Source organism: Odontesthes bonariensis, chromosome 3 (genome assembly GCF_027942865.1).
Source record: "Odontesthes bonariensis isolate fOdoBon6 chromosome 3, fOdoBon6.hap1, whole genome shotgun sequence".
NCBI classification, from domain to species: domain Eukaryota; kingdom Metazoa; phylum Chordata; class Actinopteri; order Atheriniformes; family Atherinopsidae; genus Odontesthes; species Odontesthes bonariensis.
Window position 1 is genome coordinate 45,694,231 of NC_134508.1, and position 27,129 is coordinate 45,721,359.

The 27,129-nt window shown below is 44.6% G+C and overlaps 1 protein-coding gene across 9 annotated transcripts in view; it reads left to right on the forward strand.

Moving 5' to 3' along the window:
• Positions 1-27,129, forward strand: part of plekha6 (pleckstrin homology domain containing, family A member 6) — a 117,030-nt gene that overhangs the window by 24,609 nt on the left and 65,292 nt on the right. For all 9 annotated transcript variants that reach the window (XM_075461928.1, XM_075461924.1, XM_075461926.1 and 6 more), the window contains 2 exons: positions 2,332-2,404; positions 25,884-25,984. In XM_075461928.1, the coding sequence (XP_075318043.1) occupies positions 2,332-2,404; positions 25,884-25,984 (174 nt within the window). The remainder of the gene's footprint in view (positions 1-2,331; positions 2,405-25,883; positions 25,985-27,129) is intronic.

A 27,129-nucleotide genomic window follows, 5' to 3' on the forward strand; every position in this document is an offset into this window, starting at 1 on the left:
TGTCATAAAGTAATCTAATATTGGAGGACACTAACCAGGATTAATCCACGAAAGGCTCAAAGCCTGTGCAAATAAACTGGCAGATGTTCTGACTGACATCTACAACATCTCCCTCATTCAAGCCCATTTTCCCCATGATAACCTTCATGATAATACCTGTTGCAAACTGCAAAAAGCCAATTGTGTCCTGTCTGACCAATTATTTTCCTGTGGCTCTTACTCCTGTAGTGAAGAAATATTTTAACAGCCACACATCACAGACAGTCACCAGTTAGCCTATCGCTCAAATTGTTCCACTGAGGATGCAATGTCTACCACCCTGCACACACTTCTTACCCACCTGGAAAACAAAGACACCTATGCAGAATCCTGTACATCGATTGCAACGGCCTGAACACTGCCATTTGTCTCTGGATCTGGAATTTTCTGACTGGGAGACCACCGTTAGATGCATTGGAGAGACCATCTCACACCCTCTGAACAGACCTTTTGCATTATAAATTTAAGAGTTCAATTCATGTTGTGGTACAAGCTTAAAAAAATGAATGTGATTTAAACACACCAGGAGAAGGACCCTGCCTGATTGATCAAATCCAATATGGAAGTATTGATTAATGGGAAAACCTCCTTGAACAGTCTGGTTGGGATTGGGTCTAAAACACAAGTTGATGGTTTAGAAGAGACTATTGCTGTTGTTAGTTCAGAGAGATCAACTGGACAGAAGCCGTCTAAATACAAATCAGGTTCTAAAGATACTTCTAAAGCTGCTGTACTTGATGATACATCACTGATAATAGTGGGAGGGACTCCATCAATCTTCTCTCCGATAGAAACAATTTTATTAATAAAGAAGCTCATGAAATCATCACTGCTGAGAGTTAAAGGAATAACTGGCTCAGCAGAGCTCGGACTCTAAGTTTTCATGATTTTCTCCTTGTGTGTTTTCATACTCTGTGAGCTGTTAAATGGACTGCACTTATATAGTATTTTAGTCTAGTTGACCCCTCAGAGTGCTTTTACACTACAAGCCACATTCACACACACTTATACAGCATGTCTGAGTCCCACAACCATGGACGCAATGGTAGGCAACAAGTGGCGCGTCTTCCCCATGTGTTCTGGGGAAGCTGGAAGTTTAATCACAGATGTTCTGAGTGGCTGCTCTTCCTCCTCAGCTACAGCCGTCCCATAACGATGTATCAGTGACTGACAACAGGCTGAGTACAGGCAACTCCATCACTTTGTGTCCTGATGTGAAAACAATCACCCAATCTCCTAAAAACACAAAAAAACCAAAGAGTTGATTGTGGAGTTTAGGAGGACCAGGATGTTGTATATCTTCTACAAGTCTTCTACTCATTTTAATACGCTTTTGTTTTCAAATCCAATGAGTAGACAAAGGCTTCTTTTCATGGATGAGGTAGAAAGTGTATTTACCTCTTAGAAATCCACCAAGTGCAATGATATTTGATGACATACGGAGATCACATGACCTGAATGCTGCTCTCAGAGTACATAATGGTTTACCATTTGTAGTTAGAACTTTAGCTCATGTCATCCACCCATTGTGAGAGAATCCTACGTCACCATCCCGTCCAGAAAAAAGGAGGAATAGAACTCTTTTTGTGGATGGAATTAGGCTGTATAGCTTCATAAAGGATGTCCCTTAAAGGATTTACCATGAAAACCAAACCAAATCCAGTTTTGACTGATGTATGTTTTTACACTGAATATTATCTCTAATAATACCTCTGACATTTGAAAAGAATATTATTTTCACCCACATATGTATTTTCCTTACTGTAATCCTGACATCTGTGGGTGACTATTACCCTTTGGGGTAACAAACCAAAGGGCAGCGCTTGTTTTACGGCACAGCACACAGTGTGGTGTTCATGCATGCAAAGCTTCACCTTTCCTGGGCTGTCCTCCTGTGTCTGAGGTGAAACTACAACTGTTTCAAAGATGGACTACAAAAAGTGCATGCAGGGAAAGAAAAAGCAGTGAGCTTCACTGTCCACTCATACTCATGATTCTGACTGTTTTCCTGAAGGACATCATTAAGGGAGGGCTAAGGTTGCTCTGCTTACCGTTTGGAGACTTTGACCTGCTCTCATCTTACTCCCCACTCAGACACTACCTGTGTGAAAGGTTTATGTTTACCACATTATCACAGCTGAGACAAGGTAGAAAGATGAACTCTTTGTAATGATCAAGCTGCCTTTGTTTTTCTTCCACTTTGGAGAGGTTTGGATCACATACATGTGAGATGAAGTCAGGTTGCTGTGATGATGCAGATGATTAACATGCGTGCGCTGCGTGTGCTTACAGGCCAGCAGTGGAGTCAAGCAGTGGAACAGGAGGTGGTTTGTGCTCACTGACAGATGTCTCTTCTACTACAAAGGTACGTTCTTCACTCTGTTCACTTTTCAGAGACCTGATGACACGCTGGCTTACCAGCTCATAGATGTAGATGCACTAGCATGCTCCCTCTGTAACATGTTAGCCAGGTTCAACTGTGTAAAAGTGGCTGAGGTGAGGCTGACCCCACGGCTTCTCTCTGACCACGTCAGGGAATCATTTTGTTCTTGGGTTTACTGGATATTATTTTTAGCCATAAAACTTGTGTTAAGCATGTTTTAAAAATTTTCTTATCAAATTTGAGAAAGACGTGCTAAGGCTAAAGGTTTTTTGGACTTTTTAGCTTTTCAGTCATCTACCTGGAACTCTCTGAAGTGAGCCTGGCAGTTGGGGAGAAAAATGAAGCTTTTCTTCTTCGAAGAGACCAAAATGTTTTAAATTGGGTATTCAGTTTCCAACTTTACCAGGAAAGATCGGATTTCCACAAGCCTTTGTAGTCAAATTGTCTGATTATACATTACACAGGACGAGTTTGGACTCTTCCGGTCCACAGTCCACATGTGTACAAATGGGTGAAATTCATAAACATTCTCAGCCAGCTGAAATCCCTCCTACAACAGGTGTGTAATAGTCCCACATCACAAAGACACACTATTGAAAATATGCATTATTTATGCATTCGAACAAAATGGCCGTTCTGTTCTGTTAATTGAGAAGAAGAAATATGTTTGGAGACTTTTGTTCCATTTACAAAACATGATGTGATTATATTTGAGCTTCTTTTGTTACTAAAGGGCCAAGATGACTTCATGTGTGCATCAGTTTGCATCACTATCACACCACAGTGAAGCGTTATGTGTTTTCAACCTGGTGTTCAGCCGTCCCAAAAGCTGAAAGTCCAAAGCTAGCTCAACACATTTGGTCGCCTTACAGTGTCCACAGTTACAGCTAATAGCTAAAGACACAGTCAGAGTTCTTATCATCAGACTGAAACGCTCTCCAGCAGTTACACAGAAATGACTATAGTGAGTTTTCCATGTGCTAATGGAGGTATTTTACTGCTGATAACACTGGGACGATGGTCCCGTCGCAGCCCCCCAAATGAGATATTTCTTTTGTGAGCATCCCGGGGACAAATCCTTTATTTGAAGAAGTGGAAGAAAACCCCTCCTTACAGGTCTTGCTCTTTTGGAACTGCATGAATGTGCATTTGAATCATTGACGTTGGAAGCATTGGGGGGGCACGTCCCACATTACAGATGCTTTGAATGCGTCTTGTATGATTTTATCAGTCAAAGTAAATGGTCTAACTTATATTTGACTCATATATTAAGCTTGTACTGAGAGTGACAACACTGACAACACTCGTCCAAAGATCATTTTCTCCTGAAAAATGATTTTGTGATAAAATATGTGTTACGGGTCCCAAGGATGGGGGCCGCGATGGCAAATATGTTACCTGTAAAAGCAGGTGAAGAGCGGAGTAATGAAGACACGATGCGTCTTTGTTTCCCTCCAGAATGGGTCTCAGTCTGATTTATTTTAAACAAAATAAAAGCTATGAAAACACTAAACATGAGTCTTCACTATACAATTCAGCTGGGTCTTTGTTCATATCACATACATTCAACTATTCCACAACCTCAGTGAAATATGTTCTCTTTAAGCCATTTCACTTTCTCTAATCATCACAATTCTTTTCATACACAGTTGTATCCAATAAACAGTATCAGTAAATACATCACATTTGTCTAATTCAGTCATTTCCTGGTAGAAATCACTATCACAGTGCATCATGGAAATCCAGCATGTTGGATCAACCCTTTAAGTGCATCTGTTAGCTATACAGAAGTGCTTGTGCTACACCAGCTTATAAACTCAGTCACTTTTAAATACAACTATAATCGTTCACATCTCAACAAAATACATTTTAACAGGAAAGATACAAAATGAACCCGTGGTTTTCAAGTGTATAAAGCGCACAAACTCTCATTAACCAGCGCTTGACCTAAACGAGCTCGGCCCAATTTTCACATTTTCGGATGTTTTTGTTGTATATAATGATCTGAAATGTAGACTTAATGAAGGTAATAAAAAGCTGGAGTTGGCTGGATGTCTTGCCCCAAGTATCTACTTGAATTTAAACCCTCAATGGAGAATGTGGAGCATGTTAAACAAAAGCTATTGCATCCTAAAGTCCTGGTCTAAAAAACTCTCCAAAATAGGACGTATTTGCAACATGGCGAAGAGGTTAAGGGGCAGAACAATCGTCAAAACTGCTTTTCAGTTGGTTCTTTTGAATAGGGGACGTGTCTGTCAGTCCTCCTCCATTCAAATAGCACAACGCTGTGTGGGAGTTTACTTTAAGCCCATACAGTGCATGTGTGGGCAGCTTGAGCTTTCTCATCCAAATTTAAATACCTGACAACTTCGATTCCTGTTCCTATTTCGTTCTTCTCTGTCATCTTTTCACAAAGTAGTGGTAGTAGTTTTTGTTGAGTTGAGCTTGTTCGTTTCATTAATTTGTTGATTTGTGTAGATCACATTGAAAAGTCAGCTAGTTACAGCAGTCTGCCTGTGCTAGCCTGCTGTTAAGACCAGGAGACTGTGCTAGCTAGTTGAATTGCCAGCCTAGGCACGCAGCCAGCCACTATTGTCTTTGAAAAAAAAGCATAACCCACACAGATGTTATTAAAACATTTTAATAACTAGTACATAACACCAAAAGACATGTGTAAGAGCAGATTTGTTAATTGTTGTCTAATTGTTGTCGGATTGTGATTGGCGGGTCAGCCTATATATATTGTATGTATGTTGGGGGCTCGTCAGGTGTTTCCGGACAACAAAACAGTTTTTGACCGCTGTGCAGCAACATATTATGCTCCGTACGGATGTAATCATGAGACGTGGACCATGAGAGGCAAATAAACGGAGTTGTTTGTAAAAACTCAAAGGCAACAGGATACTCATTCATCCATGATGGTTTGGTCCAAGCGCGTCAATTAGGTTTTAACAAGCGAAACACCTCAGTGGCTTAAAGCATTGGCTTAGCTTCTACAATTCAAGTCAAAAACTGTCTGAATAGTCGACAACTGCTGGAGATTTGAAGTTGGACTTTGTTGCGTTTGGTGGTGGACGGAAGGAGGAGATAGCCAAGGAGCAGGCTTGGTGTTGTGATTGGGATCAGCTGAGCGTCAGCTGTTCACCTGCCGACTGGACACGCCGGTGAGGACACAGGATCGCGAGGAGGAGCGAGCGAGTGAGCAGAGGCCGGTGAGGAGGCGTACGGGTACGGGAGAGCCACGAGGAGAGACGTCAGTGAGAGCACCTCAGAACTTCACCACAGGCCACAACTTTCAGAATAGGTAAGGTAGCGCTACCAGTGGTGTAGTCTACCTTTTTGAGGTGGGTATACTGTATAGTTGGCCAGTCATAGGCCCGTGGTACCAAACTAGGGGTCGGGACTCAGGACCCTCGGGACCAATAGTAGCCCCTTAATGCACGCCGTACCTCCAGTGGCGCGCTGTAAATAGTCATTGAAAAGTTAAGTACCATAGTACTACAATACTATGACATAACACAGGGCTTTTAATAACGCACTACGACTTGGTCATTGCCATTCTGGTAACAGCACATTTATAATGCTGTCTTAACATGTTAAGGGACAAACATGTTTGTGAGGTCGCAGCTTTGCACTTACCTGCCCCTTGCATGCATGAGGGACAGGATGAGGGACATCATAAACTCACTTTGATTGTGTGGACTGTGTGCTGTGTATCTCAGTGGCAATGGGACTCCCTGTGACACTTAATCTTTGTACTCATCCCTCATAGAGCGAGGCCTAACAGAGTGATTGTTTTAAAGCAGCAGAACACCATCACATCTTGAGACAGGTTGTTTTATATATATACACAAGGGCTGTCAGAATTAATTAATTGTAGATGTGTATTACATTCGTTTATATATGTAATATACATAAAAATATACACACACATCCATTTTAGTTTTCCACCTTCCACTCCTATAGGGGGCGCTGTTGTGCGTTAGAGAATCACCGCTTTCAACTAATACAAAGAAGAAGAGTTTCTATGGGACGTTATTGTCAAACAACTGATAGTGAATCCCTGGGAGATTGACTGACTGCCGCAATTTCCGAATGAATGCTATTCTGAAGTGTTGTCGTTGTACTGTTAAATTATAACAAGGCTTCCATGAGAAGTGGTAGTTGATGAAACGTGGCTGTGCTATTCTAAATATTGAAAAACAAATTTTAAGTGGGTATAGCCTACGGAGCATTTTAGGTAGGTATACGGAAATCCCCCCAAAAAAGAGGTGGGTATACGCGTTCAACGTAGACTACACCACTGAGCGCTACCACTCATAAAGATGGGCATCTAAATCTAAAAAGTGTGCACACGTATGGGCGTAATTCCAGTGCATTGGTTGCTGAAGTGGAAAAACATTTGACTGTGTTTGATTAACATATTGTGACTGTCGGACTTTGATTGGAGGACTTGGGGATTAATGTGGACACATCGTCGGGTGTTTGTGCACCAGTTGCTGCTGGCAAACCGGACTCTGTGGCCGCCGGCAGTAGCGACACACGGACAAGCCAACGAGTCAAACTTTCCGTTAAAGGGCTCGCAGACAAGCTCGACCGACTACAAAATGTTAGAAAGATAAAGCTAAACAAAGCAAGTGCTTTAAAGAAATCGATTCAAGAGTTTATGCAAAGTATTAAAATGTCTGAGGGAAAAAATTCCCTACATGGCTTTATTGAACTGTGTGATGAAATAAGATGTGTGCATGATTCGTTGATGATTTTGTTGCCCCAGGAGGAAAAAGAAAGGCATGAAACATGGTTCAAGGCTAAAATGATGTTTAATGATGAATTTATTGATGAAGTTGAAATGTGGGTGAAATCAAATGAAAACCAGGTGTCTGAAACTGAGAATAATGGTGATAAATGTGTTGAAAATGATAATATAAATCCAAATGACAGTGTCTTTAATGTGGGTAAAGCCACAACCAAAAGTGTAACAAGCCACAGGTCAAGCACTGCTTCCTCTGTAAAAATAAAGGCAGCAGCAGAAAAGGCTGCAGTCATGGCTCGTATGGCAGCCTTAAAGGAACGACATGTACTGGAGGAACAAGAACAAAAAATAAAAAGGAGAAAGGAACAGCTCGAATTGGAGACGGAACTTGCTGCATCTGATGCTATGTTGGCAGTTTTGTAAGCTATGGATGGACAAAGGCTCTCTCAGGCACCAACAGATGGTATGAACTCTTATCTTGAAAAGGAAAAAAGGAAACTGGCACCACAAATACTCAATGCAATGGCCAAGGAGCATGAGCCTGCAGCCTGTAAAACACAAAAGCAAGTGGATTGGTCAATGCCGCAAAATCAAAGGCACTCAATGGATATGCAAACAAACAACAATAAAAAATTGTCATCTGTGGAAACATCACAAAGGTTGCGGCATGATCAAACGACTGCTTGGGTGACACAAACCAGGAGACAACCATTGAATCATGGACAAAACGATCAGACTCAACTTGGTGATATTGTTAGTATTATGTGCAAACAAAATGAAATCACAGCCTCTTTGGTGAACCAACAACGCCTGCTTTCTCTGCCACCACGTGACATACCTGTCTTTGAGGGAGATCCGTTCCAATACAGAGCCTTCACAAAATCATTTGAACAAGGTGTGGAGGACAAAGCAAGTAAGGCTGACTGCTTGTATTACTTGGAACAGTTCACCAGAGGGCAACCAAGGGAACTAGTGCAAAGTTGTCAACGCATGGATCCTGAACGTGGCTTCATTGTAGCCAAAGCTTTGCTCCAGGAACATTTCGGTAATGACTACAAGATTGCTAATGCATATATTGAAAAGGCTTTAACCTGGCCAGCAATAAAGTCAGAGGATGTTAAATCTTTGCAAGCCCATGGTTTGTTTCTACGTGGGTGCTGTAATGTGATGGAGGAGCTTCCCCATATACAGGAAATAGACATGCCAAGCAATATGAAAGCAGTGATTTGTAAATTGCCATATAAATATCGTGAAAGGTGGAGAGCTGTTGCCCATGATATAATGGAAAACTACAATCGAAGGGCACATTTTGCTGATGTTGTTGCATTCTTGGAGAAACAAGTGAGGACCCTTTCTGATCCAATTTTTGGAAATATTGAACTACCTGTACCACAGAATGTAACTGCTTCAAAACCCTGTAACACGTTCAAAATGCAAACAAAGTCATTCAGAGGGAAAGGAAGTAGTTTTGCCACTACAGTAATGCCTGTCAACTCATCTGAAGAAAATGCTCACACAAGCAATGCAAAGAGACAGGACGTTTTGTATTGTTCTTGGTGTACATGTACTCATCTCTTGGAGAAATGCCAACAGTTCCAACGTAAAAAACACAGAGAAAAAATCCGGTTCCTAAAGGAAAAAGGGAATATGCTTTGGTTGTTTAAAGGTTGGACACATAAGCCGTGACAGTGGTAAACGTCTGGTCTGTGAGGTTTGTGATCAACAGCATCCCACTGCCCTTCATATTCCAAAGACTAATGTTGAGTTGCAACGCACATGGGAGCCACCCGAAGGAAATCCATCAACTTCGTCCCAGCTATGTGGACGCACAGGGGCCGGTAATGACCGTTGCATTCTCTCCATTGTCCCAGTGCAGGTCAAATCTACAAAAGGAAATGAAGTGATTCAGATGTATGCATTTTTGGATCCTGGGAGCACAGCTACATTTTGCTCTGAACAGCTAATGCAGTGATTGAGCATCCCAGGAAAAAGAACAAATTTCCTTTTGAAAACTATGGGACAGGAAAGGGTTGTTCCCACTTTTGCTGTGTCTGGAATGGAGGTCGCTGATCTTGCAGGAAAAAGTTTTTACCCTTTGCCTGAAGTTCTCACACAGAGAGAGATGCCAGTCACTCCAGACAACATGGTCACTGCTGCTGATTTGGAAAGGTGGCCTTATTTGTCCAAGGTTCACATCTCCTCAATAAAGGCCAAAGTGGACCTACTGATAGGAACCAATGCTCCCAGGTTATTGGAACCATGGGAAGTGGTGAACAGTTGTGAAAACGGTCCATATGCTATAAGAACAGTGTTGGGCTGGGTTATCAATGGGCCTTTAAACGGAAACTGCAGTAATGATGACATGAAGCTTTCCTCTGTTGTGGTGAATCGAATTTCAGTGACTAATTTGGAGCTCATGCTGAACAATCAGTATAAGCATGATTTTAATGAACGGCCTTCAGAGAACAAAGAGATGTCTAGAGAAGACATAAAGTTTATGGAGATTATGGAATCCTCTGCAACACTACAGGAAGAGAGATACTGCCTTAAGTTGCCCTTGAAGAGACAGGATGCTCACCTGCCAAACAGCTTTAAAGTAGTAAAGCAAAGGATACTTGGACTCAGGAAAAGGTTTATGAGCAACCCAGAATTTCACAGAGAATATTCAAGTTGTCTAAATAATGTCATTGAAAAGGGTTATGCAGAAAAGGTGCCTCTGGAACAGTTGCAAGGCAGACCAGGAAAAGTGTGGTATATACCCCACCACGGTGTCCATCATCCCAAAAAGGGTTCTCTTCGAGTGGTGTTTGATGGTGGAGCCACGTATCAAGGCATGTCATCGAACAGCGAACTATTGCAAGGGCCAAATCTGACCAGTTCATTGCTTGGAGTCCTCATTCGTTTCAGACAGGAACCTGTGGCATGTATGGGTGACATCCAGGCAATGTTTTATCAGGTGAAGGTGGCAGAAGAAGACAGAGACTTTCTGCGCTTTCTCTGGTGGCCGGAGGGAGACCTCAGCAAAGAACTAGCAGTCTACAGGATGACGGTGCACATGTTTGGGGCCGTGTCCTCACCAAGTTGCGCTAGCTATATATTAAGGAAAACTGCTGATGATAATAGCTCTGATTTTTCTGCCAAAACTGTTCAAGCTGTTCAACAAAACTTTTATGTGGATGACTGTTTGCTCAGTTTGAGCACAGAAGAGGCAGCAAAGCAACGAGTCAAAGAGCTCAGTGCTCTCTGTAAGAGAGGTGGGTTTGTCTTGGAAAAGTGGATGAGTAACAGTCGTTCAGTGCTGCAGAGCATTGCTGAAGATCAGAGGGCGAAGGTTCTAAAAGAGCTTGATCTGGATAGAGACAAACTTCTCATTGAGAGAGCTTTGGGTCTGCTCTGGTGCGTAGAGTCAGACTCATTTAAGTTCAAGATAGAGGTCAAACCGCAGTCTCTAACCAGACGGGGGATGTTGTCTACAACCAGTGCTGTATATGATCCTCTGGGATTTCTGTCGCCAGTCACTCTCTCTGCTAAGATGCTACAACAGGAGCTCTGCAGAAGAAATTGTGGATGGGATGATGCAATACCACCAGACATCTTACAGAAATGGGAAGTGTGGTTACAGGAGGTCAAGCTATTGTTGTCATTCAAAGCTGAACGCTGTTTACAGCCAGAAAACTTTGACCCCATATGTAGCCAATTGCATCACTTTGCAGATGCCAGCAAAGATGGCTATGGTACTGTAAGTTACATCAGGCTGAAGAACTCCAGAGGTGAGGTTCATGTTACATTCCTTTTGGGCAAAGCCAGAGTCACACCTTTAAAGGCTGTAACAATCCCAAGATTGGAATTGACTGCTGCCGTCCTAGCGGCCAGAGTGGATGCCATGCTAAAGGCCGAGCTTCAAATCCAGCTGGATGAGTCTATGTTTTGGACGGACAGCACGTCAGTATTGAAATACATCAATAATGAAGATAGGAGGTTCCATACGTTTGTGGCAAATAGGATCTCAGCCATACGAGAAATCTCAAGCCCTGCTCAATGGAGGCACATTGGAACTAAAGACAATCCAGCTGATGCTGCATCAAGGGGGATGAAAGTGTCAGAGTTTCTAAAAAATCAAGGCTGGCTGGAAGGACCCAGTTTTCTCTGGCAGCATGAGGCAGATTGGCCAGTAAGTGATCATGATGTCAAGATGGATTCTGATGATCCAGAGGTCAGGAAGGAGGCTTATGTGAATGTCACTGTTCATGATGCATTGAATCCCACTGATCATCTTATAACTTACTTTTCATGTTGGAGAAGACTTAAAGTGGCAGTGGCTTGGTTCCTGAAGTTGAGAGGTCATCTGTTGGAGCTTAGTCGTCAGCGAAAGGCCTCTGGACCACAGACTGGTCAATTGGGAGAAAAAAGGGCTACTGTCAAACAGCAGAGCAGCGTGCTTGCACCAAAGGATTTGGAGAAGGCTGAACTAGCTGTCATCAGCTACTGTCAGCAACAAAGGTTTGCACCTGAAATTTCCTCACTGTTGTCTGAGAAGCACACAGTAAGCAGACAAAGTTCCATTTACCATACCCTATCTACACTTAGGAGGAAGTACTGGATAATTAATTCCAATGCAGCTGTGAGGAAGATCATATCCCAGTGCAGTTATTGCAGACGCCTTAATGGCAGGGCCATGGAGCAGAAGATGGCGGATCTTCCTAAGGAGAGAATTGTTCCAGATCTGCCTCCGTTCACAAACGTTGGAGTTGACTATTTTGGACCTGTGGGGATAAAAAGAGGGAGAGCGACTTGCAAGAGGTATGGAGTGTTATTTACCTGTATGGCCAGCCGGGCAGTTCATCTAGAGGTGGCAAACTCGTTGGAAACGGATGCTTGCATTAATGCAATACGACGCTTTATCAGCAGGAGAGGTCAGGTCCTTCATATCAGATCGGACAATGGAACAAATTTTATTGGAGCTGAGAGAGAACTACGTGAGGCTGTAGGGGAGCTAAACCATGAGCGCATTCAAGGAGCTTTAATTTCAGCAGGAGTTAAATGGAGCTTCAATCCTCCGGCCGGGTCTCATCATGGCGGAGTTTGGGAACGCATGATACGCATAGTCAGGCGTGTTCTTAACTCAGTTTTACACCAGCAGACACTTGATGATGACGGGTTTCACACGGTCATGTGCGAGGTTGAAGCTATTTTGAATGATCGTCCTATTACACAGCTGTCTGACGACCCAAATGATTTGGAAGCGCTCACTCCCAACCATCTTCTTCTTCTGAAGGGAAAACCAGCCTTGCTGCCGGGACTTTTCAGATCTTCTGATATGTATGTGAAGCGACGCTGGAGGCAAGCTCAATACATCTCGGATTTGTTTTGGAAGCGTTGGATCCGGGAATATCTGCCCCTACTGCAAGAAAGACAGAAGTGGAATCAGAGGAAACAGAGTCTGACAGCTGGAGATGTTGTTGTCATTATGGATTCCTCAGCCCCTCGTGGTTCCTGGCTTCTTGGGAAAGTGTTGGATATTTTTCCTGATTCAAAGGGCATGGTGCGTTCTGTCAAGCTACAGACTAAAAATAGTCTCATTGAGAGACCTGTGACCAAACTTTGCCTGGTACAGGAAGTGTAAATTTTGCATTTCCATGTACTTCATATCATGCTCTTATTAATATTGTCTGTATTGAATTGCCATGTCTGCCGGCCATGACAATTAGGGGCCGGAGTGTAAGAGCAGATTTGTTAATTGTTATCTAATTGTTGTCGGATTGTGATTGGCGGGTCAGCCTATATATATTGTATGTATGTTGGGGGCTCGTCAGGTGTTTCCGGACAACAAAACAGTTTTTGACCGCTGTGCAGCAACATATTATGCTCCGTACGGATGTAATCATGAGACGTGGACCATGAGAGGCAAATAAACGGAGTTGTTTGTAAAAACTCAAAGGCAACAGGGTACTCATTCATCCGTGATGGTTTGGTCCAAGCGCGTCAATTAGGTTTTAACAAGCGAAACACCTCAGTGGCTTAAAGCATTGGCTTAGCTTCTACAACATGCATAGGTGGCTCAATAAAAAGCAAAGATTCTCTCAGAGTAATGTTGAACTGATGAGGTCCACATCATTTCTCCTGCAAAAATCAAAGTCCTTTCTTGAGCCCTCTCTCCTGAAACCACTTCAGGTGCTTGCAGGCACAGAGCTTAACAGCAGAAGCTTGCAAAATGAAATATCTGTGGCAAAAGCAATGTTGCTCAATAAATTGCCAACTGATGCTAGCCTCTCTGAAGCATGCAAGTGCATTCAGCAGTACAAAGAGGCCATGTTGCATTCAATACATGTCACAGCACTTGTCATTGGCGTGTCTTCAGCTGCATGCGAAAGCTCTTTCTCCACCTGGAACTGCATCCTCACTCCACTACGCCCAACAATGCTGCATTCAAGGAAGAAAGATGTAGTCATTCTGGCACATGAGAAGGAAATCACAGAAAATCTTGACATGAATGAATTTGTTTCAGAATTTACTAAGTGTAACCGCAGACTTGTACTGTAGATAATGGTCCAGGTCAAAGGTCAGCTATTCATGAACACCGGTAGATGGTTCATCCCAACATTTTCAATGTCAACATTAAATTTCATTCAGCATAGCCAGGCTTTTCAAAAACAGTTAGTTTTGTTGGAAGGTGGGGACGGATGGGTGTGGGGGGTTGCTGGTGCACCATAAGCTCATCTGGCCCACAGCCTAATATCATAATGACTACAATGGGCTATGTTTCTGTTCTAGCTCTCCTGTAGTAATCATATGTTGTATACCTTTGATTTTATTGATAGCTTGCTGTTGGTTGTAGTGGTGCAACGGATCATCATTGATCCGTGATCCGTTCGGATCAATTATTTCGGTTCGGCACACACATGATCGATTTATGAAAAAAAAAAAAAAATTGTGCGCATGTATTCTGTGTCTGTTCAAGCTACTGGATCCTTAAATTTCCCTTGGGATTAATAAAGTATCTATCTATCTATCTATCTATCTATCTATCTATCTATCTATCTATCTATCTATCTATCTATCTATCTATCTATCTATCTATCTATCTATCTATGTTCTGTCCTCACACAGCCGTTACCCTTCCTGCTAGTTCCAGGGACAGAGCTACTTTCCACGCTCTGGGTAAAAGTCTGCATTTGGAGCGACATCACCCCGGTGTTCCACTGACAGGAGTGAAACCGAAAGCGGCCAACGACCGCTCATCACCGCGGCATTTAGGCAGCCCCTTCCTTCACAATCCGACCGGGCTAAAGAGATCACAAACGCTATCGGTGTGTTTATAGGTGCAGACATGAGGCCATATTCAGTTGTGCAAAACAAGGGCTTTAAACACATGCTGAACGTGCTCGAGCCACGTTACGACATCCTGTCGCGCACCCACTTCAGCGAAAAGATTGTGCCAGATCTTTATGAGCAGGAGAAGAAAAAAGTTGTGGATTAATGGTCATTGGTCCATGTTTAAAGGAAGGAGATATGCCTTTTTATGTTGCACTTTAAGCTGTTTTTCTTTGATTATGTTGAAAAGAAGATGTTAATTGTGCACTTTAAGTTGATTTTATATATTTCAATTTAATAATTTAAAAGTGTTGATAAACAAAAAGACAAAACATGTTTATTTGTCTTTTTTTTTTTTTTTTTTTTTTGCTGATCCGAAAAATGATCCGATCCGTGACTCTGATCCGAGGAACGATCCGAACCGTGAGGTTTTTTTTATCCGTTGCAACCCCTAGTTGGTTGCATGCATCATACAAGTTCTAAATTTCTTTACAAGAAACAAAAAAACAAACAAACAAAAAAAAATTCATAAAAAAAATTCCACTGAGCCACAAACGAGATCTGACATAGGCCTACTCTGAATAGTTTATAAACAGTTTAAAAGTATTCCAGATGGATGTGACTGTCTTGAAATTGCCTAGATAGAGTGGTAGTTGGGTTTCATCCTCTCTTACCTTAACCATGCCTCTGAGTGTTGAACACTTTGTTCTTCTGCTGGACAATAGATGTAGATTTTAGTTCTGGTGTACAACAGGACTGGAGGGTAATAGTATTCTGGTACTCTCAGCTTTATTTCTTCTCTTTAGCAGTTACTTGGTGAACACATTTGTTGTGACCCTGATGGCGTTGTAATGGTGCGTTTGCATGCATCATACAAGTTCTACATTTCTTTACAAAAAAAAAAAAAAAAACTTCATGAAAAAATTCCACACTGTTAACAAAATTGACGGTCATGATTTATGCTAGTCTGACCATATTTTCGACACCGCCTGTCTTTAGTTTCCATATTTACATCCACAGACCTGAATTTGTCCCCAACCAGACCCGCCGATAGGGTATTTTGTCCCGGGCCCAGGAATGGGGGTTGGGAGGCCCATAACTGGGCCCCCATGAAGTTGCGATTAATAATTGTATGTTTCCTTCAAAATGTGTTGATTTGGGGAAGAAAAGTGCTTTATTTGCATTTAATAAATGACTTCTTGATCGTTTGCCTTCATTGCCCTTAAAAAAAGGGCCAATAACCCCCTATCACCCCTATTCCAAAAATGGTTTGGTCTTTGATTACGGAGAAGAAAAAAAACGACATCATTTGACCATAAGCGGTCATTGCGCGTTAGTCGAAATGCACAAATCAGGAGCGCAGAAAAGAAAAGAAGGGCGAAAAAAAATCGAAGAAGCCAAGAGGGGTTCTCTACACAAATATTTCACAAAAGACTCAGATGATGCAGCAGGTACCAGTACAGGCAGCTGTGCAGCAGAGCCAGGTAAGACACGGCCAACTTTTCCCAGCCCCGTGAAGTAACACCAGGCACAGGCGGCGTGCCAATCATATTAGCACCACATGAGGGGATAGCAAGTCACACGGAACTCAATATCAGACAGAGAGAGCATTGAATCATTTCATAACCACAACGGCTTAATTACACTGTGTTTCATAGGCCTATATCTAATTGAATCTAGGAATATGTGCATTAGTCCGCAAATATGTCCAAATGTTTCAGGCACGCACGCCAATCAGGCTGAATTGATTTGAGAATCATCCCCAGTCAGCTGATGACAGCCAGTGTAACGCGGCTCTAGTTTAACCTTATTTTGTTTAAAATAAGCCAGTATAGACATGGCAACATGTGAAATTGCCATTTAGATAGAGTTGAATGTAACGAATGGGTTATAAACGTGACATTTTGGGGTAGCCTGTAACTTTCGTTTAGACTGATTTAACTTGACACTCGCCAGATGAATGGGCTCCGCCTTGTTCCCCGAACATTCTCAGAAAGTTCCGCGGACATACACGCGGGTCTGGCGATAAATAAAAGTACCCTTAACATGATTCCCTTGGTCAAGTGAAAAACGGTTGATGAAATGTGCAGTTTATGAGCTCTAAATGAATAAAATAGCGTGAGTTTTATTGTGGTAGGATTTTGAAAGCCATAACTCCACTCAGTCCATATCCATATCCAGGCAAAGTGGTAAATAAACCTTTTGGTTTATCCGCAATAAATGGGCGTGTCACCTCCGATCAGATGACGTGTTGTGTTTGGGAGCTGAGCCAGGGAATTTAAGGGTAGGAGAGACTGGGAAAGTAGAGGTTGGTATTGGCATTCAGAGAATTTTGTCCCGGGCCCAGCCAAACCTGTCAGCGGCCCTGTCCCCAACAGCAGCTAACACAGGACCTATTAGTTCCATTCGTGCTAAATTCTGGTTTAAACATGATACTGTCAGACAAACAGTCTATATGTGATGCAGAGCCTCTTGGCACCTGCCAGAAAGACCAAACTGAGCTTTGTAAAAACCAGACTAACATTAGATTCAGTTGTCAGTGTTTCCACAAATGTGATGAGGGAACAAACGTACACTTATAGATATAGTCTTGTGCTTTTAGGTGGACTTTCTGTCAACAAATGCTCAGTTGGTTAATGAACTGCTCAGATGTTAGCTCAACTCTTTGAACTATGGACTACATTGGTACATTTGTGCTCTTAGTATCACACACTGAATGCAGTTCTGTGGTACAGGAGAGGGGGCTCGGCATGATTTCAACCTAATCTTCACTGTCAACAGTTTCCCCTTTCCTCCAGTCACTTCCTCTCAGTACACCCTCACAGCGGTACCACAGTTTCTTCCTTTGGTTCTTTCTTTTCTTCTTGAACCTTTTAGGGTGAGGGTAAGCTCAGCTCTTCTTCCCCTCTGACCATCTTGTCTGTCAGGGCAGAGAGAGAACAACTAACGAAAGCCTGCCTGAGACGCCATGTTAGCAGAGCTGAAACAGTTTTCACTAGCTAACTTTCTAACTAGCATCAAAGATATATCCGACGATGCGCCGGGACACATCCTCAGTGATTATCATGAGGTCACCAGGGTCCTCATGTACAAAGATTTGCGTGGATTTCCTCCTGAAACATGGCGTACGCTCAAACCCAAATGCCCTCCAACGTACAAAAGTATCCGGATGTATGAATCTGTGCGCCCACACATCCCAATCAACGTGGAATTGAGCGCACATGCCGGAGCACCCGACTCCTCCCTGTCCACGCCTCTACTTAAATATGCAAATCATATGTAAATGAGCCCTGCACCTGCGATCCCCCTCTGGTCCCACATTAAGGTGGAGGTGAAGAAGAAGCGGTCCCACATTAAGGTGGATGTGAAGAAGAAGCGGTCCCACATTAAGGTGGAGGTGAAGAAGAAGCGGTCCCACATTAAGGTGGAGGTTAAGAATAAGTGGTCTCACATTAAGGTGGAGCTGAAGAAGAAGCGGTCCCACATTAAGGTGGAGGTGAAGAAGAAGCGGTCCCACATTAAGGTGGAGGTTAAGAAGAAGTGGTCTCACATTAAGGTGGAGGTGAAGAAGAAGCGGTCCCACATTAAGGTGGAGGTGAAGAAGAAGTGGTCCCACATTAAGGTGGAGGTTAAGAAGAAGTGGTCTCACATTAAGGTGGAGGTGAAGAAGAAGCGGTCCCACATTAAGGTGGAGGTGAAGAAGAAGCGGTCCCACATTAAGGTGGAGGTGAAGAAGAAGCGGTCCCACATTAAGGTGGAGGTGAAGAAGAAGCGGTCCCACATTAAGGTGGAGGTGAAGAAGAAGCGGTCCTACATTAAGGTGGAGGTGAAGAAGAAGCGGTCCCACATTAAGGTGGAGGTGAAGAAGAAGCGGTCCCACATTAAGGTGGAGGTGAAGAAGAAGCGGTCCCACATTAAGGTGAATATGAAGAAGAAGCGGTCCCACATTAAGGTGGAGGTGAAGAAGAAGTGGTCCCACATTAAGGTGGAGGTGAAGAAGAAGCGGTCCCACATTACGGTGGAGGGGAAGAAGAAGCGGTCCCACATTAAGGTGGAGGTCCCACATTAAGGTGGAGGTGAAGAAGAAGTGGTCCCACATTAAGGTGGAGGTGAAGAAGAAGTGGTCCCACATTAAGGTGGCGGGGAAGTAGAAGTGGTCCCACATTAAGGTGGATGTGAAGAAGAAGTGGTCCCACATTAAGGTGGAGGGGAAGAAGAAGTGGTCCCACATTAAGGTGGATGTGAAGAAGAAGTGGTCCCACATTAAGGTGGAGGGGAAGAAGAAGTGGTCCCACATTAAGGTGGAGGGGAAGAAGAAGTGGTCCCACATTAAGGTGGAGGTGAAGAAGAAGTGGTTCCACATTAAGGTGGAGGTGAAGAAGAAGTGGTCCCACATTAAGGTGGATGTGAAGAAGAAGTGGTCCCACATTAAGGTGGATGTGAAGAAGAAGTGGTCCCACATTAAGATGGAGGTGAAGAAGAAGTGGTCCCACATTAAGGTGGAGGGGAAGAAGAAGTGGTCCAACATTAAGGTGGATGTGAAGAAGAAGTGGTCCCACATTAAGGTGGAGGGGAAGAAGAAGTGGTCCCACATTAAGGTGGAGGGGAAGAAGAAGTGGTCTCACATTAAGGTGGATGTGAAGAAGAAGTGGTCTCACGTTAAGGTGGATGTGAAGAAGAAGTGGTCCCACATTAAGGTGGAGGGGAAGAAGAAGTGGTCTCACATTAAGGTGGATGTGAAGAAGAAGTGGTCCCACATTAAGGTGGAGGTGAAGAAGAAGTGGTCCCACATTAAGGTGGAGGGGAAGAAGAAGTGGTCTCACATTAAGGTGGATGTGAAGAAGAAGTGGTCCCACATTAAGGTGGAGGTGAAGAAGAAGTGGTCTCACATTAAGATGGAGGGGAAGAAGAAGTGGTCTCACATTAAGGTGGAGGTGAAGAAGAAGCGGTCCCACATTAAGGTGGGGGTTAAGAAGAAGCGGTCCCACATTAAGGTGGAGGTGAAGAAGAAGCGGTCCCACAATAAGGTGGAGGTGAAGAAGAAGCGGTCCCACATTAAGGTGGAGGTGAAGAAGAAGCGGTCCCACATTAAGGTGGAGGTGAAGAAGAAGCGGTCCCACATTAAGGTGGAGGTGAAGAAGAAGTGGTCCCACATTAAGGTGGAGGTTAAGAAGAAGTGGTCCTACATTAAGGTGGAGGTGAAGAAGAAGCGGTCCCACATTAAGGTGGAGGTGAAGAAGAAGCGGTCCCACATTAAGGTGGAGGTGAAGAAGAAGTGGTCTCACATTAAGGTGGAGCTGAAGAAGAAGCGGTCCCACATTAAGGTGGAGGTGAAGAAGAAGCGGTCCCACATTAAGGTGCAGGTTAAGAAGAAGTGGTCCCACATTAAGGTGGAGCTGAAGAAGAAGCGGTCCCACATTAAGGTGGAGGTGAAGAAGAAGCGGTCCCACATTACGGTGGAGGTGAAGAAGAAGTGGTCCCACATTAAGGTGGAGGTTAAGAAGAAGTGGTCCCACATTAAGGTGGAGGTGAAGAAGAAGCGGTCCCACATTAAGGTGGAGGTGAAGAAGAAGCGGTCCCACATTAAGGTGGATGTGAAGAAGAAGCGGTCCCACATTAAGGTGGAGGGGAAGAAGAAGCGGTCCCACATTAAGGTGGAAGTGAAGAAGAAGCGGTCCCACATTAAGGTGGAGGTGAAGAAGCAGTCCCACATTAAGGTGGAGTTGAAGAAGAAGCGGTCCCACATTAAGGTGGATGTGAAGAAGAAGCGGTCCGACATTAAGTGGAGGTGAAGAAGAAGCGGTCCCACATTAAGGTGGAGGTGAAGAAGAAGCGGTCCCACATTAAGGTGGAGGTGAAGAAGAAGCGGTCCCACATTAAGGTGAATGTGAAGAAGAAGTGGTCCCACATTAAGGTGGAGGTGAAGAAGAAGTGGTCCCACATTAAGGTGGAGGTGAAGAAGAAGCGGTCCCACATTACGGTGGAGGGGAAGAAGAAGCGGTCCCACATTAAGGTGGAGGTCCCACATTAAGGTGGAGGTGAAGAAGAAGTGGTCCCACATTAAGGTGGAGGTGAAGAAGAAGTGGTCCCACATTAAGGTGGCGGGGAAGTAGAAGTGGTCCCACATTAAGGTGGATGTGAAGAAGAAGTGGTCCCACATTAAGGTGGAGGGGAAGAAGAAGTGGTCCCACATTAAGGTGGATGTGAAGAAGAAGTGGTCCCACATTAAGGTGGAGGGGAAGAAGAAGTGGTCCCACATTAAGGTGGAGGTGAAGAAGAAGTGGTCCCACATTAAGGTGGAGGGGAAGAAGAAGTGGTCCCACATTAAGGTGGAGGGGAAGAAGAAGTGGTCCCACATTAAGGTGGAGGTGAAGAAGAAGTGGTTCCACATTAAGGTGGAGGTGAAGAAGAAGTGGTCCCACATTAAGGTGGATGTGAAGAAGAAGTGGTCCCACATTAAGGTGGATGTGAAGAAGAAGTGGTCCCACATTAAGATGGAGGTGAAGAAGAAGTGGTCCCACATTAAGGTGGAGGGGAAGAAGAAGTGGTCCAACATTAAGGTGGATGTGAAGAAGAAGTGGTCCCACATTAAGGTGGAGGGGAAGAAGAAGTGGTCTCACATTAAGGTGGATGTGAAGAAGAAGTGGTCTCACGTTAAGGTGGATGTGAAGAAGAAGTGGTCCCACATTAAGGTGGAGGGGAAGAAGAAGTGGTCTCACATTAAGGTGGATGTGAAGAAGAAGTGGTCCCACATTAAGGTGGAGGTGAAGAAGAAGTGGTCCCACATTAAGGTGGAGGGGAAGAAGAAGTGGTCCCACATTAAGGTGGAGGGGAAGAAGAAGTGGTCTCACATTAAGGTGGATGTGAAGAAGAAGTGGTCCCACATTAAGGTGGAGGTGAAGAAGAAGTGGTCTCACATTAAGATGGAGGGGAAGAAGAAGTGGTCTCACATTAAGGTGGAGGTGAAGAAGAAGTGGTCCCACATTAAGGTGGAGGAGAAGAAGAAGTGGTCCCACATTAAGGTGGATGTGAAGAAGAAGTGGTCCCACATTAAGGTGGAGGGGAAGAAGAAGTGGTCCCACATTAAGGTGGAGGTGAAGAAGAAGTGGTCCCACATTAAGGTGGAGGGGAAGAAGAAGTGGTCCCACATTAAGGTGGAGGTGAAGAAGAAGTGGTCCCACATTAAGGTGGAGGGGAAGAAGAAGTGGTCCCACATTAAGGTGGAGGGGAAGAAGAAGTGGTCCCACATTAAAGTGGTTGTGAAGAAGTGGTCTCACATTAAGGTGGAGGTGAAGAAGAAGTGGTCTCACATTAAGGTGGATGTGAAGAAGAAGTGGTCCCACATTAAGGTGGATGTGAAGAAGAAGTGGTCCCACATTAAGATGGAGGTGAAGAAGAAGTGGTCCTACATTAAGGTGGAGGGGAAGAAGAAGTGGTCCAACATTAAGGTGGATGTGAAGAAGAAGTGGTCCCACATTAAGGTGGAGGGGAAGAAGAAGTGGTCCCACATTAAGGTGGAGGGGAAGAAGAAGTGGTCTCACATTAAGGTGGATGTGAAGAAGAAGTGGTCCCACATTAAGGTGGAGGTGAAGAAGAAGTGGTCCCACATTAAGGTGGAGGGGAAGAAGAAGTGGTCCCACATTAAGGTGGAGGGGAAGAAGAAGTGGTCTCACATTAAGGTGGATGTGAAGAAGAAGTGGTCCCACATTAAGGTGGAGGTGAAGAAGAAGTGGTCTCACATTAAGATGGAGGGGAAGAAGAAGTGGTCTCACATTAAGGTGGAGGTGAAGAAGAAGTGGTCCCACATTAAGGTGGATGTGAAGAAGTGGTCCCACATTAAGGTGGAGGGGATGAAGAAGTGGTCCCACATTAAGGTGGAGGTGAAGAAGAAGTGGTCCCACATTAAGGTGGATGGGAAGAAGAAGTGGTCCCACATTAAGGTGGAGGTGAAGAAGAAGTGGTCCCACATTAAGGTGGAGGGGAAGAAGAAGTGGTCCCACATTAAGGTGGAGGGGAAGAAGAAGTGGTCCCACATTAAAGTGGTTGTGAAGAAGTGGTCTCACATTAAGGTGGAGGTGAAGAAGAAGTGGTCCCACATTAAGGTGGAGGTGAAGAAGAAGTGGTCCCACATTAAGGTGGAGGGGAAGAAGAAGTGGTCCCACATTAAGGTGGAGGTGAAGAAGAAGTGGTCCCACATTAAGGTGGAGGGGAAGAAGAAGTGGTCCCACATTAAGGTGGAGGGGAAGAAGAAGTGGTCCCACATTAAAGTGGTTGTGAAGAAGTGGTCTCACATTAAGGTGGATGTGAAGAAGAAGTGGTCCCACATTAAGGTGGAGGTGAAGTGGAGACTGGCTTCCCACCGCTGCAGTGTGGCCAAAACAGGTGGGTGGAGGGGTGACCGACTCTGTTTGAACAGAGAGTCGGGGCAACTATGGGTGACACTGCTCTCTCTGGGGTGGTGGGAGCACATGTGGGTGACTCTGATTACCCCCAAGGTAAATACCGATGTTTTTGTGTAACTCACAACAACGTGTTCGTACAGTAACGTGCAGAAGTGCGCCGGGGAAAAGGTGAGGCTGATTAAGACATTTCACACTTTACGCACGGGGTTATTAACATTTGCCCACAGGGACGATCAGGGGCTTGTTAGAAAGATCTTAAACTGAAGTTTAACCAGCAAAAAACAGCAAGAAACTAACTTTAACCACCGACTATGATGCTGTGAAGACGGGAAAGAAATTGGGGGCGCACATATTCAATGCACGTCACGGGGAATAATTACACAGTTACACAATAAAGTTACTCCCCAAGAAGCCACCCATCGCGCACAGTGCCAGCTTGTAGTCTGTTCCCAACATGCTGTTACTCAGAATGTATGAATCGTGCGTTGAACTAGGCCACCTCACCACAATGTTGGTTAATTGCATTTACACATCACATATGATCTGTACAACGATCGAATGAAAATGTTTCCTGTTAACATACAAATTTATCATGTGATGGCGCTTTTATAGCAATGTGTGCGCAGTCGATAGCTCCGATTACAAAACCGGCTCTCGCTTCAAATTGAGCTTTAATGTTGGCCTGTTGGGAATTTAATATACGTGGCTGAGATGCGGATAATTCTGTCCCACTCGGCTGGCATGGCTCGGCTCAGGGTAGACTGGCACAGTCCCAATCGGTTGGCCAGCTCCCTCTGAAATGCCCCGGTTGCTATAGGAACCCCAGTGTGCACATCACCTGTGAGCACAGGCAGTGCATGGCTCCTCGCTGTGTTGCGCTCCAACGCCGTGCCAGCAGCACTGGCCCACGGTTCACTCCTCCCTAGCCAAAGCCATCTGGAGGCCTTTTCTGCAGCTTCCATGGCAGACCTGATGGCTCTCCTCTTAGAAGCCCCTGTAATGCCCAGCAGCGTGCAGGCCTTGCACAATGATTTTCCAGCAAACCCTCTGCATCCCACTACAATTGGCTTGCAGCGTGCCTTCCAGCCTCCCTAACCCCCCCCCCCCCCCCCCCCCCCAGATCCTGGTAGTTGACCTGCTTCCGTTCGTTCCCTTCCACCATGCGGCCTGAACAACTACACACCTGCTGAACAACTGCACACCTGCTGAACAACTACACACCTGCTGAACGACTGCACACCTGCTGAACAACTGCACACCTGCCTGAACAACTACACACCTGCTGAACGACTGCACACCTGCTGAACAACTGCACACCTGCTGAACGACTGCACACCTGCCTGAACAACTGCACACCTGCTGAACAACTGCACACCTGCTGAACAACTACACACCTCCCTGAACAACTGCACACCTGCTGAACAACTACACTCCTCCCTGAACAACTGCACACCTGCCTGAACAACTGCACACCTGCTGAACAACTACACACCTGCTGAACAACTGCACACCTGCTGAACAACTGCACACCTGCCTGAACAACTGCACACCTGCCTAAACAACTGCACACCTGCTGAACAACTGCACACCTGCTGAACAATTGCACACCTGCTGAACAACTGCACACCTGCTGAACAACTACACACCTGCCTGAACAACTGCACACCTGCTGAACAACTACACACCTGCCTAAACAACTGCACACCTGCTGAACAACTGCACACCTGCTGAACAACTACACACGTGCCTGAACAACTGCACACCTGCCTGAACAACTGCACACCTGCCTGAACAACTGCACACCTGCTGAACAACTGCACACGTGCCTGAACAACTGCACACCTGCCTGAACAACTGCACACCTGCTGAACAACTGCACACCTGCTGAACAACTGAACACCTGCTGAACAACTGAACACCTGCTGAACAACTGCACACCTGCTGAACAACTGCACACCTGCTGAACAACTACACACCTGCCTGAACAACTGCACACCTGCTGAACAACTGCACACCTGCTGAACAACTGCACACCTGCTGAACAACTGAACAGCTGCTGAACAACTGCACACCTGCTGAACAACTGCACACCTGCTGAACAACTGCATATCCTTGATGTTTAACACGCGATTTACAGGAAAGCATACATCAGATTATCCAGATTCAGCTTTTCCAGGATCAAAAATATCCATTTGTTCTAGTTCAGGATTTTTATATTTAGATCAATAAATATTTTTTCTTTTTCTTATTTCATCGCTGCTTTGTGTCGTGGTTTACTTGTATGTGTCAACCCTTTTATTGCCCAGATAACAGTAGAGAATGCAATGTCATGGCTCCAGTTGTTTCAACATGAAGGAATCCTTCAGATGTGTGTGTGCCAGGCGTGCACAGCAGAGGCAGAGTGTGTGTACGTGCTGCTCTCACCTCACTGGTGCAGACAAGCAGCAGGTACAGTTGCCTCCGAGCCAAGATTCCTGTAACACAGTCACATGGGCTGATCATTATCTCTCTCACACACACACATACAGCAGGGATCTGTGTATTGTCTGATTGCACAAGCCCTTCCCCCTCCCTCAGATCTCTCTCTCACACACCCACACAAAAACAAACAGTCAGTGAGTGGCAGCGAGCAGCAGCAGCAGCGGCTCACAGCTCCGTTCAGGATATACGAGGTAGGAGGAAACTCCAATCCTTTTTCAAGCTGCTGAAATTTTCATGTGTTCGTCCTTTATTTAGCACACTGCTGCTCTCCTTCCACAGCACTGCTGTGAACCACCACTGGATGTGTGTGTGCGTGTGTGTGAGTACGATTAGCATCTGCCTGGCGGTCTCCCTCGGACCATAATGGATGACTGTTCTGGGAGAGCAGTTGTAATTCCACTCTCATGTTCAGGACATCCTGCACGATGAACACACTCAGAGCCCACTTGTTATGTGTCTCACACAGCATCTGCACCCACTCACATTCTTCCTGGGATGTTCTTACTCTGTGCAGATGAGAAGGAGGACACGGTGTTAGGGAGTTTGCCCCTGCTCAGTTTCCGGATTGGAGAAGTGGAGCCTTCGGACAACATCACCCGCAAATTTGCCTTTAAGGTCAGTGACATGTTGGGGGGGGCTGCAGTGCGCACTGGATAACAGAAATGGATTTCAGTGCAGGGCTTATATAAGGAGGTAAAGAATGATTTGCTTTGCTTTTTGTTGTCCTGTATCTCAGAGGAAACCTTCATGAAGCTCTAACAGAAGTGTTCTGAGAGGTTCTCTGCTTGAATTCATCAGACAAAGCAACTCATTGAGCTTTGGCTGGTTTAGCATCTGATTCCACAAAGAGGCAGCCGAACACCCAATGCCCTCTTTTCTCAGTACAGTACAGGCTTCAGTGTAAGAATTCTTGGAAGCAAAGACATAACCTCATGTACCGTCCTGAGGGGTGTAGGTCTGTAGGTCTGCAGGTGAGATGGAAGCAGAATAAACGCATCATTATCGGGTGTGACAGGACAACAGTCCATCCAGCCAGAGCAGGCAGAGTGTGGGGGTCCAGAGGTTCAGGGGTCCAGAGGTTCAGAGTTAACTTCACTTCTCAACCTGCCGCTGTAAAGGGATTCGTATTGACTTACTGTCTCAGTGTCAAAGCTCTGACCATTACTTCACCATCAGTGCTGAGTGACCCTAGATGTGTTGGAGAGTAAAAGACAGAATCTGGCTGCTTTAGATGCAGAGCAGTACATCACTGTCGAATCTGTATTCAATAACCCTGAAGCTTTCTTTTTAACCACTTCAGTGAAATCATTGTAAAGAATTAAAGTCAAAGAACTCGTGAACAAAGCTTCACTCAGAAAAATACAAACAACAATCATTAGTTGTTTTGCTCTGTGGTCACTGATGCCGTTCACTGTCCTGGCTCTGATCAGCTGAGGTCTGGTTGGAGAAGTTAACGTAAAGTTGAAATAATAATAAATAATTCATTAAAAACCCATCTCCAGCTGAGCCCTGCACATGCACAGCCATGCATACCTTTATGTCCGTGAAGACCAAACGCTGGAACAGAAAAGTCAGACATTGTAGCTGAACTGTGATATAGTTTTCTTTTCTCATTTCCATTGTTTGTCTTGTACTGTACCATGATTTGCTAATTCTTTGGTCAGAGATTTGCAAGAACTGAGCAAACTTTTTTACATTTTGACAGAGGTGGCATTCTCTGCTAATAAGCATAAGTTCAAATAAGTTGAAAAAATACTTCT